The following is a 15584-nucleotide window of genomic DNA, read 5'->3' as shown; positions in this document are numbered from 1 at the left end:
AGAATTTTTTAATGGGAAGAGAAAGAATAGATTTATACTCACAGACCCACATCTGCCATGAGAATATTGGCCCACATTCATAAACTATAACTCCACCACTGTTTACAGTCAAGGAAAGCTGAGAGTTAAATGAGATGAGTAATCAAATGCCCAGCATATGTTGTTTTTATGTTGTTTATATGACCAATCATTATTAAAATTTATCATCTTTTAATTATCTCACTTTATGATAGTTAAACACACACACACACACACCCCACCACCACCACCACCCCCACTACCAACAGCAACAACAGACTCAGACATTTTCTTTAAAAACAGGGTCCTATTTAGAACAATATTGGAACCATTGATTTACTGGGGGAGAAATGGAGTTTAAGAAATTCATGATTGCACTGTAGATCACAATTCTTCCTCTGACTTGAATACTAAGAAATTGACAAAAAAAATAAATTTAAAAAAATAAGAAAAAGAAAAAAAGATTGTGTGTGTAAAATTCTGTCAAAAGAAGTAAGACACTGAAAGAGCTATTGAAATTTTTGACATCTGTTTATCTGTTTATAGCTATGGCAAGATTACTCATATTAATTCTTGTTTAAAATGCCATATGAAGGAAAGACATTTGTGCAAACAAGAGTCATATTTGAATTGTAGATCATGTCTTCACCATCTGTGAGAGCTGATGGTGTTGCAAAATTAATGTGTTAATGAAATCACAATAATTTCTCCAAAGTAATGGGTTCTGAAGCCGAGAATGACTATTTTTTGAACTTTGATGTCTAGTGATTTCCAATTGGGAAAAACTCACAGCCTTTAATTAGTTCTGCAGCCCAACTTTAAAGTAAATTTGGTGATGTCTTTCTTTTGCCAGCAATAGATATGAAATGGGGGGCGGGGAAGGGAGCCATAACAACTTTTGGAAAATGTTCTCTGGCGTTTGAAAAGTTGTTAAATAAGACTGCCTGCCAAGAAATGTCACCAAAAATTCTGACTACTGAGAAAGAGTGGGCAAACAGCTCAAAAAATAATTCTAGTTTGCTGCAACATCACAGGTTGGGAATAGCTAAACCTCACACAGACTTCATGACCAAGTCCAAGTTTCTCCTTGGAAGCCAGACATAATGGTGTTCAGTGCTCTGTGTTATTGGTTAACACAGCACACCCCTTCCAACTGCATTATTGGGCACAGTTAGCAGTGTTGGAGTGATTTTGCCTGAGGAGAATTTTAAGGGGTTATGTGCCATGGCCATTGAACTTTCTGGAGAAACTTCCCCCCCCCCCACCAAAAACGGTTCATATTTGTGTTTATGGTGAGCCTCTGACTAGTAAATGTGTGGGGGCAGGAATCTGTACAATTACATGTACTCTTTTTCATTTTTTTTAAAGTCATGTTTTAAAAGGGACAATTCAGTTTCTTGAAAAAGATTGTGATTGTTGCTATTCTGAAGAGTTAGTATTTACAAAGCAAGCCGGTCATGTCGCAGACATCTCAGAATTTTACTTTTCAGAAGGGAACACTCAAGCCTGTTTGAGAAATTATGATAAAGTGTGAACCAGCATTGATGTGAAACCTGAAACTCCCGACTACCCAGGGAAATCGCCTATCTCACCTGTTGTGTTTTTTTTTTTTTAATTGCTTGTGTTGTAGGTATGTGACTGGTGTAAGCACATAAGACACACAAAAGAATACCTGGATTTTGGGGACGGGGAAAGAAGGCTTCAGTTCTGCAGTGCAAAATGTCTCAATCAATACAAAATGGACATTTTCTACAAAGAGACACAGGCCAATCTTCCAGCTGGGCTGTGCGGCACATTACACCCTCCCATGGAAAATAAAGCAGAAGGCCCCGGGGTGCAGCTGCTCACTCCAGACTCTTGGAATATCCCGCTCACTGACGCTCGGAGGAAGGCTCCCTCCCCCGTGGCTGCCGCTGTCCAAAGCCAGGGCCCCGGCCCATCCTCGTCCACCACCGTCTCTCCATCTGACACCGCCAACTGCTCTGTCACGAAAATCCCCACTCCGGTGCCCAAGTCTCTCCCCATCAGCGAGACGCCAAGCCTCCCTCCGGTCTCTGTGCAGCCGCCTGCCAGCATCGGGCCTCCCCTGGGCGTCCCTCCTCGCAGCCCTCCGATGGTGATGACCAACCGCGGCCCGGTGCCGCTGCCCATCTTCATGGAGCAGCAGATCATGCAGCAGATCCGCCCGCCCTTCATCCGCGGGCCCCCGCACCACGCCTCCAACCCCAACAGCCCTCTGTCCAACCCCATGCTTCCTGGCATCGGGCCCCCGCCCGGCGGCCCCAGGAACCTGGGCCCCACTTCCAGCCCCATGCACCGGCCCATGCTGTCGCCCCACATCCACCCCCCGAGCACCCCCACCATGCCCGGGAACCCTCCGGGCCTGCTGCCCCCGCCGCCCCCGGGCGCCCCCTTGCCGAGTCTTCCCTTCCCGCCGGTGAGCATGATGCCCAATGGCCCGATGCCTGTGCCCCAGATGATGAATTTCGGGCTGCCGTCGCTCGCGCCCCTGGTGCCGCCCCCCACCCTGCTCGTGCCCTACCCGGTGATCGTGCCCCTGCCCGTGCCCATCCCCATCCCCATCCCCATCCCTCACGTCAATGATTCCAAGCCCCCCAATGGATTCTCCAGCAACGGGGAGAGCTTCATTCCGAGCGCCCCGGGCGACTCCTCGGCGGCGGGGGGCAAGCCCGGAGGACGCTCCTTGTCCCCCCGGGACTCCAAGCAGGGCTCGTCCAAGTCCTCGGACTCGCCGCCCGGCTGCTCGGGCCAGGCCCTGAGCCTGGCGCCCGCGGAGCCCGGCCGGAGCGAGGTGGTGGACCTGACCCGGCGCGGAGGCAGCCCCCCGGGCGCGGGCGGCCAGCCGGGCTTCCCGGGCGTGCTGCAGGGCCCGCAGGACGGGGTCATCGACCTGACGGTGGGCCACCGGGCCCGGCTGCACAACGTGATCCACCGCGCGCTGCACGCGCACGTCAAGGCGGAGCGCGAGCCGGGCGCGGCGGAGCGCAGGACCTGCGGCGGCTGCCGGGACGGCCACTGCAGCCCGCCCGCCGCCGGGGACCCGGGCCCGGGCGCCCCCGCGGGGCCCGAGGCCGCCGCGGCCTGCAACGTCATCGTGAACGGCACGCGCGGCGCCGCGGCCGAGGGCGCCAAGGGCGCGGAGCCGCCGCCCGAGCAGCCGCCGCCGCCGCCGCCCCCGCCGCCGCCCCCGCCGCCGCCCGGGCCGCCCCGGAAGCTGCTGGCGCCCGAGGAGCCGGCCGTGAGCGAGCTGGAGTCGGTCAAGGAGAACAACTGTGCGTCCAACTGCCACCTGGACGGGGAGGCGGCCAAGAAGCTGATCGGGGAGGAGACCCTGGCGGGGGGCGACAAGTCGGACCCCAACCTGAACAACCCCGCGGACGAGGACCACGCCTACGCCCTGCGCATGCTGCCCAAGACCGGCTGCGTGATCCAGCCCGTGCCAAAGCCCGCGGAGAAGGCGGCCATGGCGCCCTGCATCATCTCCTCGCCCCTGCTCGGCGCCGGGCCCGAGGACCTGGAGCCGCCGCTCAAAAGGAGGTGCCTCCGAATTAGAAATCAGAATAAGTAAAAGGTTTGTATGCCCGCCCGCCGGGGCGCCGGGCCTGCTCGCTTCCTCCCCGGCGGAGGCCAGAGTGGTGGTAACACGGTTTGGTGTTTGGTTTTGTGTTATTTCTAACCTGCCGTGTGTGACGGTCCACGTGCGTGACCATACACGCCCACGTTTCACAGCTCACGAAAGAGCCCAGGCTCAGCCTAAGGACAAAGCTCCTGGGCGCTGGGCCTTAACCGAAACGCTTGGTCTCCGATGTCTCTGGTGTTACTAGTAGGGTCATCTCTGTCATTCACCCTGCTGCAGAGTAGGAGGGTGCGGGAAGGAAGGAGCCGTCCTTTGGGAAATCTAACCCTGGGGCCGCGAGGTTACAGGGCGGTGGAGAAAGGCCCAGAGTACCTGTGAGCCCCGGAGCCCCTCCCCCCCAGCTGGTAGCCTGGTTGACAAGACGGTCTCAACTCACCTGCTAACCGTGAGATGCCAACTGAACCCAGGCCACCAAGCCACTGTAGCCTGACGAGGTGATAGAACCCTCAGTGGCTCCTAGCTCCTGAGCGCAGGGTCTCTTCCGTCAGCTCCGCCCTAACCAGCAGGCCCGCTCCATGCATCACTGGCCATCTGTGCCTTCTCCCCTCCGGGTGCTCGATCGCTGTGTGGCTCACTGCAGACACCTGGAAGCCGAAGGAGGGAAGCCGTTAGAGAGTGCACAGCTCTGACCTGATGGGGCCAATCCAGCCACTGGGAGTGAGTCAGAAACTTCAGCATGGGGGGGGGGGGACCCAGATGTGTGCCACTGTAGCCAGATGTGACCTCAGTTGCCCCTCCTGCCAACCCTATGGAACAGGCATGGGGCACATGTTACCAAGGAGGAACATGTATCTTAAGAGATTTTACCCTGATCAGAGTTGACAAATAGGGGAACTTGTGTTCACGTCAGACCCGTGTACTGAGTCCCAAAGAGTGAAGTCTCTTCTACCCAAGTGGGCAGTGAACAACCAAAGTTCAGTTGTTCATCAATTGTATATGGAGAAGAAGAGAAAAGTGCAGTTATTTAGCATTTAACTTATACACTGCTCTTTCCAGGGCTGGAAACAAAGGAGAATTAGGGTGGGGCAACGGCCCTCAAGAGAGGAAGGAAGGAAAACTGGGGGAAGGGAGGTAGGAAGAATCATTCTTCATGTTCTTGTGTGCAGGCTCCAGTATTTAGTAGTATTTAGAGCTGGATTCATAAGACAGTTTTCTTCATTCTGATTAGAAGACACTAATTACATAACCTGCTCAAATTACCAGGTTATGAAGCAGAGTGTGGTTCCAATCCAGGTGGTCTAACTCTAGTTACATTTTCTTTAAACCACTGAAGAAGAATACGTGAATTGGTTCCTTGGTTACTTTAGTTACTGAAATTCTTTTATCCAATTCATTTACCTTGGGAGAAAGCTCTTAAAGCAGAAAACACAGCTGAAGAGAACCCTTACCACCTCTTTCCCTAACTCTTCAATTTTTACTTTTTGTTCTTGTTTTGTTTTGTTTTTACCTATAACCACGTACCATGAAGGCACTAAGCCATTGCTCTGTGGGGGTTGAGCATAAAAGCCAGGAACGGTGTGGTGTGGCCAGCGCCTGTCTTTAAGTAGGTTTATTTACATGGACACCTAATTACAGCCCCAGATGTTTGAGTAGCATATTTGAGTGGTGCAAGCAGAGTTTCTCAGAACCATACTTGGAGGTTTTCTTTTCCTCTGATAGCTTGATCCGTGGGGGCAGAATACTAAAAAGTAGGTTCACCATCCTTCTTGATTTTCTGTTGGTAAGTTCCGCTGACTGAAGGCAAATGCCCTCAGTCTCCTCACAGTCACTTCCATTGAAAACACCGCTGATTTCACAAGAGTAATCTGGTTGGCAAAGCTTTGAGTAATGAGAACAATGACAAAAAAAAAAAAAAAGTGACCACCTTGTGCGAATGAGAAAGCATAGGGAATTTTCATTCAAAACACATTCTACTCCTCCAAATAGTATTAAAGGGAAGATGGAAAGGTTTTACTACTACTGTTGGGGCAAGAGTAGTCATGGCAGCCTAGGAGTAGCATGGGACCAAAAGATTACAAAAGCATAACATACACAATGGTTCCTTGGATGATCTGTGTTTCTGAATATATAATCAGGTAAGGGTCTCATACATGAGTCAGAATCATTACAAAAAATGTTAACTTGGCTTCAGCCAATTTTAGAAGATGCCATGACAAAATTGCCTGCTTTCTCTTGAGACTGGAAAGCTCTTGTTATGATAGGTCCCCCAGGAAATTACACTTTCTCTGTAATGTCAGAAATACTCAGGCACTACTGGCTACAGGGAGGTGACAGGATAAGAGATTTAAGAGTGGGGAAGAACCATCTCTTCCCCAGTAAATCACACTTCCTCTTGCCCTCAGTAGTTCTGTGTCAGCTCACAGCACAGCTCAACGACGGCCATAATTCACTCACACCCCTGGCCCTCCCTGACTCCAGAGCTCCGTTTACTCTCTGGGCATCTGTGGTACTGGTTTTCTTCTAGGCCCTCAGAAACCCAGCCCATTCCTATGGCTGGAGAAAGCAGAAATGGCGTCCACTAAATGAGGATTGCATTGCCTTTGTGCTTTGCTTTAATGGTGACCATTCTTTGGTGGCAAGAGAAAGCCAAAGTGAAAGCAAGCTGGGATGTGGTGGTAACGTGTCATTGAGCCATTTCTCGCGTGCTTTTTGGTGATTCCTTGTAGGATTTCTCCGAGGTGAGTCTCTAGTAACACTGGTCAGTATTTATCATTCTCCTCCTTACGTCTACTTTTTTCATACTGTATGATGATTATTAAAGAAACATTTAACATAGATCCAGAACTGATTGTATCTTGAAATTAGCAACCCTAGCTACAACTGCCCTCGCAGAAGTCATTGCATTCGTTAGTTTGTTGTTTTGGGGTTTTTTTTTTTTTCAGATTCTAAGTCCTTTCTTCCATTTTATGAAGTTGCTCCCTTCCTGGATACCTAACTTTATACATTCTTGTTTTTTGATAGGACTACAGATGTTTTCAATGGGCAGATGTTTCACCCAGATGCAGAACGAATGAAGTTTAAAGATTTTTTAAAAGTTCATAAATTTCCTTTTAATCTTTAACTTTTACAATTTGAAATACCAATTCTGCAGTTTCTGTTACTAGAAAAAAAATCAGATAATAAGAAAAACAATGTATAAACATTTCCCAAACTATCCTATCCACAAAGAATTCCACTTATAAATGAAATATTCCCTTCTTTGTCTTTGCTTGGGAGATTGAGGGATAACTGTTTATATTTGTACATTTTCTGAATTTCTGCAGTTTGCACTTGTTTATGGTACATTGGGGAGTTCAGAGAAACCATTTGCAAATGTTTGAAGATATTCAAAAGGCAATACTCCCCCTCCTCAATTTTCCAGGGAAATAATATATTCTCTCTAAGTTAAATCATCAATGGAAAAAAACTGTGTGCCAGAATAACTCTTTCACCCCATCCTGTTAAGACCCTACAACTCCCCACTCTTGTGGCTCCCCAATTTCTTATATTTCTTGAAATATAGAAACATACAAAGAAAGATGCTCCTCTGGACTCCTTGATGGAGATTTAACTTGATGTTTTTAGAGAAAGCTAGAGGAGCCAACTGTAATTTTTGGCTTCTTGGAGTTTAGTCTAGTCTTGGAGTCACAATCCTTTCAACAACTGTCTCAAGGCAAAGGATTGGCTTCATTGAGGCCAAAAAGATGGAGGTGACAAGTTAACTTTTTTGCCAATTTAGTTTCTAAGTTCAGAAGCCCAAGAGACCAGACTGACTAGAGAAGATTGGAAACAAAGTCTATGCATTCAAAAATAACACTTATAGGTGCCTGCTTTCAAAGCAAGAAAAACAGTTCCGAGAGGGAGTATGCACACAGGATGTACCCATCTCCTGGGCCAGGTTTGAGCTTCTTGATGTTCCCATAGTGTATGATTAGGCATGTTCACCGGTGATGGTCGTTACGTTAAACGTTAGCCGGTCTCTACCAGGATGCAGATAGAAGTACTTCAAAGAACCACTGAGAATCCACCAGATTGGTGCCATCCACACCTGTGAGTGGGGTATACCCAGGATAGACCTGGCTGTGTTCTCTTTGGACTTGTAGAGGAAAGGCCCAACCATATCACATTCCGTGAGCTGCTGGGTCCACATTCACTGATAAGAGTTTTCATGTGAAAGCATGTGACGTACAGTTATGCCCCTCAGAATGTGGTAGAATATGAAATGGCACGTGTGGCCAGGTATTTATTACTTTCAGACCTAGCCACAGCCTTCTAAGATTTCAGCTGGGCTGGGACTCGGCTGAAGCAGAAGCATTCTGTGTACAAACTTGCGAGAAGGACCTGTAGCGAGCGCAACGCTGGTCTTGCTGTCCTCAGCCCTCCTAGGGCGTCTCCTCGCAGCTGGGCTCCAGGGGTGGCTCTCAGCAACTTCCTCTCAGGTTTCATGGAAAGTTTTGTGTGCTTTAGATATGCACGCATTTTCTTGGGAGGAAGTTTTGGCTTCAGAGAAAGGAGACTCTGCAGAGTCACTAAAGGATTGTCTTACATTTTTAATGAGCAATATCTCAGTTGGCATGTTTCCTTGTTCTTCTGAGAAAGCTGAATTACTTGTAAATTTATCCTAAAGTCACTATTTATTTTTTTGGCAATTTTTTTTCTCCCCACAGTGCTAGGGTTCAAACCCAGGGCCTTGAGCATGCTGGGCAAGTGCTCTATCCCCGAACTGTATCCTCAGCCCTATTTGGAGGGGTTGGGGGACAAGCAGTTTTTGCTGTGGATGTAATATTGCAAAACCACCACTGCAGCTATCTGTGCCTTAGGGACACAATGCAAAAAGTTCAAATTACCAAGTCTAGCAAGGGTGACAAAGAAAAGTGAAGCAAAAAAAAAATGCAATCATTTTTTTTTCCTACCATTGAAGTTTATTCTACTTGGGGAGAGAGCATGATTCCTTGGGAAAATGTTCTTCCCCGTCCATGAGGCTGAGGGCAGACCGGCTAGTCAAGAGGGACATCAGCGAACACTGAGGCACCAAGGGGGTGATGTCTGCCAGTGCTGCCCATCCTCCCTATCTCCCCAGAGTGTGTCTTCACCTGAGAGCGTACACGTGGGAAGCAAGAGGCATTTACCCAGCTATTAATAAGCCATTGTCTGGAAGGGCTTTGGAAATCAGCTCCATGACTGCTTGCCAATGAGTCGCTCCTTGCTGCTCTGAGGGAGCATCCTGCTTCCATCACTTACACCTGCTTTCCTGCAGACAGGCCTTGCAGAGGGGCGGAGATGCTGGAGGGACCAAACACACAGCAGTGTGTAGCACTTACCTCATGTGGGGACACGTACCTCATACCTCGGCTCCTGTGCCTTGCCTCTTCTCGGCCTCTCCCGTTGAAGGAACCGGGAGGGTGGCATTTCCTTTCCCTTCACTGTGGCCTGCACAGAATTCCTGTGTGTCTTTTAGTTGTGTGATACTTTGTATGTGGGTGGATGTTAAGGTGATACATTCTGTGTGTTTAAGCTTTTTTATGTGCCTCAAAAGGCATATGGGGAATTTACTTGGAGAAACTAATAAAGCAGGTTTAGAGATAAACAGTTCAGTACCAGCCACGTTTAATGGAGTCCCATTGTCAAGGAAGAAGAGTAAATGCCAGTCAGATGCCAGCTCTGGCTACTAAACAAGTAGAGATCTTATCCAGATTTGTGGATTTCCAGAGTGCTAGGCTGGAGAGAAAAGATGGGGTCTGATTAGCATTGAAGACATACACCCATCAACCGGGAGAGACTGCGTGCACACAGATTCCTTCAAGGCTCACTTCAAAGATTCTAGTGAAAAACGATTGGACCAAAAACAAATGGCAGTGACAATAAGAACAATATCAGCAACAGAAAACCTTTGGGATTGGCTTCTAGTGCTTTAAAATAGTCCCTGAGTGGACACCTAATTATTCCTAAATTAGAAACCAGACAAGATATCCCAGCAATTTCTTTAGGTTTGCCACTCCCAGAAATAAATTATGATCACACTCAAAAAACAAAGAACTCTGTGAAGATGTACCATGGTGAGACACAGGCAGAAGTCCCTTTCCACACCCATAAGGCCAAGACCATGGCAAATGAAAGCTTTGTGCTTTCAGATTTGTTCTTATCCAGACTCTTGGCTGTGCGCTTGGCTGAGATGAAGGTTTCATCACCCACTGCCTCATACACACACACACACACACACACACACACACACACACACACACTACCTCATACACACATACTACCTCATACACACACACACACACACCTGTCTTGGATGACAGGTTGGTTGGGGTAAAAAGGGAAGTAAGAATGTGACTGATAGTGTTTAATGCATAAAGGAGAGAAATACACTTTTAAGGATTTATTTCATATGAAACTTGGACCTAAGGTCCTAAAAACACCATTAAAAAGTGTATCTCTCCCTCATTTATGTGGCTTGTTTTCCTACAGTGTTTTTGGTATTGAAAATGAATGGCATTCCCATACAACATGTGTCTCAATATGTAATGATATCTCCTTGCAGCTGGCTTAGTTCTCTAAGTATGGCTAAAATGTTACTGTCTTAAATTTGAGCCACCCTATAATAACAAATTATCTAGGAGCAAAGTGGCTAAAGGGCATTTGGTGAGAGAAGGGAGAAACCCTATATTTCACCCTTCTATTCTTGTTTTGGAAGTTCAGACTGTAACATGATATTTTTTCCTAGAGAAATCTACACATGCACACTTTATAACTGGTGCAGATTGGGTGTTGTGGGAGCAAGAATGATCAGGCTTAAGTTTCCCTGTGAATTTCTGCTTCCCATCAACAAGCTCTTTTGATATTTTAAACCCTTATTTAGAGTAATTTCAAGATACTTGGAGTCTGTGTGGTTAAATGTAAGACTTTGTCATTATGATTTGTTAGATGCTTATACTTTAAATATTTATAAGTCATTTTAAAGTACTTTATCCAAAAGCCCTCTCCCACTAGAATACTATAATTGAGTGGTATCTGAGCATCATTTTAGGGCATCATTTTACTGACGGGTTAAGTCAGTACAGTAGGCAGCACATTCTTCTTGCTCTTCTGGTTTTCATTCAAATGTCATTTTTAGTTGATTCAGCTTCTTTTAAAAAATGAATAATAAGTCCTAAATAGGGTTGATCGCTTGCGATCTAAATGTAAGTGTTCTAACTCGAACTCTATTTCTCATTCTAAGAATCATTAGCAAACTTTGCATTAGAGTATCCTATCTGAGTTTGTGTCCATGTGAACATACAGTATTATAATTTTCCTCCAAAACATCTTAGGGACAGTTTGTTGGTGTGTAAAATAAATTCTTTATGGTTCATCTTTCAGCCATCTTGGAACTGAAGACATAAGAGCCTATCTTATCATGGTCTATAAGAGCCTGTTTATGTACTCATGAAAAAGAAGAAGGAAAACTTTCCAAACTCAGAATCCATTTACACTTCAGAGGTTATAAATCTCAAGCTGATTACAGGCCTCTGGGGCTCAAACTCTTTTATGTCTAGGAAAATGCAACGTTTTGGTAAGAACCATGGGATAGAAGATATAAGAAGGCTCAGGAGCTTGATGGGACATCTAATAACACTTACCAAATAACATTTTCCTGAGTTAAGTGTAAATGAGGCAGAAACATATAGATTGAATTTCTTTTAAAAATCATATGGGTTTTTAAATTAAGGCCAAAGTGCTTGGCAAAATAAAGTTTGGTTTTAGCAAAACCCCACATATTCTAGATTTTGCCAAACCAAAAATACACCCAGATATGCTTCTCCCCCATTCCCCCCACTTAATCTAATGACATCATAAACATGGGCCTCAAAGCTATTTTCATTTTCCTAAGATTTGAGCAATGTGAATCTGAAATACTAATTGAAAAACTGAAAAAAATTTTATAGGAAAACATTATGACCCTACAATGGAGATGAGGATCCCTGGTTCCAGATTCTTGTCCTGATTTTTTAAATATAATTTTATTGTTATTATTAAGGTATTGTACAGAGGGGCTACCCTTTCATAAATAAGGTAATGAGTACAATTCTTTGTAGACAATGTCACCCCTTCCTTTGCTTTCCCTCAGTTTCCCCTCCCATCCCTGCCCACAAGTTTTGTAGTTCATTTGCCACATAGTGTTCTTATCCTGATTTTGACAACTCTTCTGTCTGATCAGCTTGATTACTTTGTTCTGTGTCAGCTTTGTGTGTGTGTGTGTGTGTGTGTGTGTGTGTGTGTGTGAATATTTTAAAATGCTATATTTGGAATTTTTTTTTGCCAGTCCTGGGCATTGGACTTGGGACCTGAGCACTGTCCCTGGCTTCTTTTTGCTCAAGGCCAGCGCTCTGCCACTAAACCATATTCCCAGTCCCTATATTTGGACTTTGAAAGTCTCTCTCTCTCTCTCTCTCCTCTCCTCACCTCTCTCTCTCTCTGTGTGTGTGTGTGTGTGTGTGTGTGTGTGTGTGTATGTGTACTGCATATTGAACTCAGGCCTCACATTTGGTTGGTAGGTGCTCTACCACTTGAGCCACTTTCTGAGCTCTTTTTTTTTTGCCTGGGCCAGAGTGGACCACAATCCCCCTATTTGTGCTTGCCTAAATTGCTACAATAACAGACACTCATACCTTACACAGCCCTTGGTTGAAATGGAATCTCTTGAGCTCCTCCCCCACTCCCCAGGACCCTGGGCTGGCCTTGAACCTTGATCTCCTGATCATCACCTCCCAAGCAGCTAGAATTCCAGGCTTGAGCCACCTCACCCAGCTATAACGCCTTAATTTGTACCTAATTTACATATTACAACCCATAAAACTTAAACTCTTACTCTTATTTAAACAAGAAGAGGCAGTAGAGGGTAAAATATACCCGTTTTACATTAATACCCAACACTAACTTTGCATAGTTGTATTAGTAAGACATAGGGGGAGGGAAGAATATGGAGGAGAAAGAACACTATAAAGGGGAGAGAGCTGAGTACCCGTGACTCATGCCTGTAATCCTAGCTACTCAGGAGGCTGTGATCTGAGAATTTCTGTTTGAAGCCAGCCTGGGTAGGAAAGTCTAGGAGACTCTTACCTCCAGTAAACTACCAAAAACCTAGAAATGGAGAAGTGGCTCGTGTGGTAGAATACCAGCCTTGAGGGGAAAAGCTAGGGGACAGTGTCCAGGCCCAGAGTATGGGCACACACACAGACACACACACATAAGTGGGAGAGAATGTTGTACAAAGCCTTATTTTGAGGCACTAAGAGAGTTGAGAAAGACCCAAGGTCACTTTCAGAAGCATGGCGAAGCTTCTGCTAGCATGACAGCAGACAACAGGCCTCACAGAGGATGGGGGGAGGACCAGGCACCAATTCCTTGTTGTAACAGGTTCGGCAGCGGGGCTGGGAGAACGCACGCACAGGCATTTGTCCAGCAAGAGCACCTCTGCGTAGGAATTACCTTGGTGTGTTCCTTACAGCAGATGAATTCTGAGTTAGGCTCTTCCGGAAGGGGTGCCAGGGGACGAGGCTGGCAGTCAGGAGTGGAGGAGTGAGGAGGCAGCAGGATGTCACAAGGCACAGATGCAACAAGGGACAGGCTGGGTTAGGATGACCTTCCAGTTGTACTTGGTTGGGCCAAGAGCTTGGCTACAGAGTGCGAAGAGCATGAGGCTGGGGGAGAGCGAGGTGGGGGGCCGGAGGGGGAGAGCGAGGGGGAGGGCCGGAGCTAGAGGAATTGGTCCTTGAGGCATTCGGCTCCATCGCTGTGACCTGGAGCAGAGGAGTGACAGGATGAAATGTGTGTGTGAGGAAAATTACTTTAGCAGCTGCTCCCAGACAGAAAGGAAGTGAGGAAAGACTGGCTTTGCTAAAGCTGATGGTGGCATTCTGATGACAGGCTAATTACCAGCAGTGGATTATAAACATTTCAGAACATTATTGGTAGAGGGTGAGGGGCGTCGGTGCCTCATCTTTGTCTTAAGTATGTAAAGCCATTGTAGCAGGACAATAGAAGAACTTCCTTGTCCTGGGGTGAGCAAAGGAGACATCACAGCTGACAGTGGAAGGAAACCTCACAGCCAACAGATGGTTCCCAGCACAATGAAGGGATGCTGGCAGCCCTGGTTGTCATGGAAACGGGTACCTCCTCTTGACCAGCCAACAGCTCTGAGCTGAGGCCGGTGGGGCGGGGATGAGCTTGGTGCTAAGCATTACCTGATAGCCTTGTCTCATTTGCGGGGAGCCAAGAATGATGGGAGCTACACAAAGGCTGGCAGTCTCCTAGCAGTGGACCTCTGACCAAAGACATGGAGAGGCTGCTTAGAGGTCACATAGATGCTTAGCATTCTATCTGAGGATGAAAAAGCAGCAGGAAGGCCTGAGTGGTTTGTTATCTCTGGCTCCCACAGACATTTTGTTGGAAGCAGCATTGGCACCTCCCAGGACCTGCAGGTATTTTTAAGGACACTCTTGGGGACATTGTTTTATCATCTTTCATTTCCAGATAGACCTCATGAAGTTCCATTTATGGTGACAATGGATTCCTGGTAGAGGAGAGAGATGAAAGCATGGTTCAGTGGAAAAAGAATATGTGCTCTGCAGTGGAGTTGGCCTGGGTTCAAATCCCAGTAGAGCCTTTTACTCGGTAAGGGAGGAAGTGACTTAACTCCTCTGAGCCCCAGTGACTATGTTGTGAGTCATCACGAGATTGCCGTGAGGGACGGAGAAGTGATATGTGAACTTGGGATCCCTGGCAGGACCCGAGGCGTGGCAGTTTCCAGCCTGTTAGAAAGGTTGTGGGCCCGAGGGGTCACACACGGGGCTGGAGTGAGGCCTGTCTGGATTTGAATTTTTTTTCTCTTAACCAGATGCATGGAGTTGGGCAGGGTTTATAGACTCTGAGGCCTGCGTTCACTCATTAGAGAATTATAACAGCTAATACAAATTAAACACTTCCTTCAGTCAGTGAGTGCTCCATTTACTATCTGCTGACCAAAAGGCTATACGCTTTCATTTATACCCAGCTTACAGATAAAGAGACTGAGGCATGTAGAGGTGTACACGTGTGTATATGTATAACATAGAGATAATAACCCCAACTAATATAGGTATCAATTCCAGATCCAGTGTGACTATCTTTTTTTTATCTTTTGCCAGTCCTGGGGCTTGAACTCAGGGACTGAGCACTGTCCCTAGTTTCTTTTTGCTCAAGGCTAGCACTCTGCCACTTGAACCACAGCACCTCTTCTGGCCTTTTCTATATATGTGGTGCTGAGGAATCGAACCCAGGGCTTCATGTATATGAGGCAAGCACTCTTGCCACTAGGCCATATTTCCAGCCCCAGTGTGACTATCATAAGGTAAAATGCCAGGGAGTTACCAGGTACACAGACGAGGTACCTATTGGAAGAATTGTCCTGGTGGCCCCACAGCCCAGAACTACTTCTGGGAAAGTAATGAAACATGTTGTCTAACTCAAGGACTAGGGAAGCCATTCCAGAAACCCTCATAAAATCTCTCCTGGCGTTGTCTTCTTGCTGTTGTTTCTGGCAGTAGCAGGCTTGGAACTCAGGGCTTCCTGCTTGTTAGGCAGGCATTCTACTAGTTCAGCCATAGCCCAGAAATTCTCATTAAAAAAAAAAAGTCTCTCGTTTCATTTCTTTTCAAACAGGAGAGCAGCAACAGGAAAGAGTGAAAGCTCAAGGCTGCTAAGTGGTACCGTCAGGATTAGAACCCGAGGCCCCATCCGCCTTTGAGTTCATTACATGCCAAGGGCCAGAGTCACATTTTGCCAACATGCCTGTCTGTCTCACATCCTGCAGTTGGTTTCAGGGAGAAAGTCGACACACCTGAACATCTGGGCTCAGGAATTGAAAAGCTGTAGAACAGCAGCCATTAAACACACACTATCTCTTTCA

General features: G+C 46.8%; 1 protein-coding gene across 3 annotated transcripts in view; it reads left to right on the top strand.

Moving 5' to 3' along the window:
* LOC125357081 (sine oculis binding protein homolog) overlaps positions 1 to 15584 on the top strand; it is a 169111-nt gene that overhangs the window by 144766 nt on the left and 8761 nt on the right. For all 3 annotated transcript variants that reach the window (XM_048353739.1, XM_048353738.1, XM_048353740.1), the window contains one exon: positions 1649 to 3610. In XM_048353739.1, coding sequence (XP_048209696.1) covers positions 1649 to 3607 — 1959 coding nt within the window. In that variant the 3' untranslated portion in view covers positions 3608 to 3610. The remainder of the gene's footprint in view (positions 1 to 1648; positions 3611 to 15584) is intronic.

The sequence above is a fragment of the Perognathus longimembris genome, chromosome 9 (assembly GCF_023159225.1).
Source record: "Perognathus longimembris pacificus isolate PPM17 chromosome 9, ASM2315922v1, whole genome shotgun sequence".
NCBI classification, from domain to species: domain Eukaryota; kingdom Metazoa; phylum Chordata; class Mammalia; order Rodentia; family Heteromyidae; genus Perognathus; species Perognathus longimembris.
This window is presented reverse-complemented; position numbering and strand designations above follow the sequence as displayed.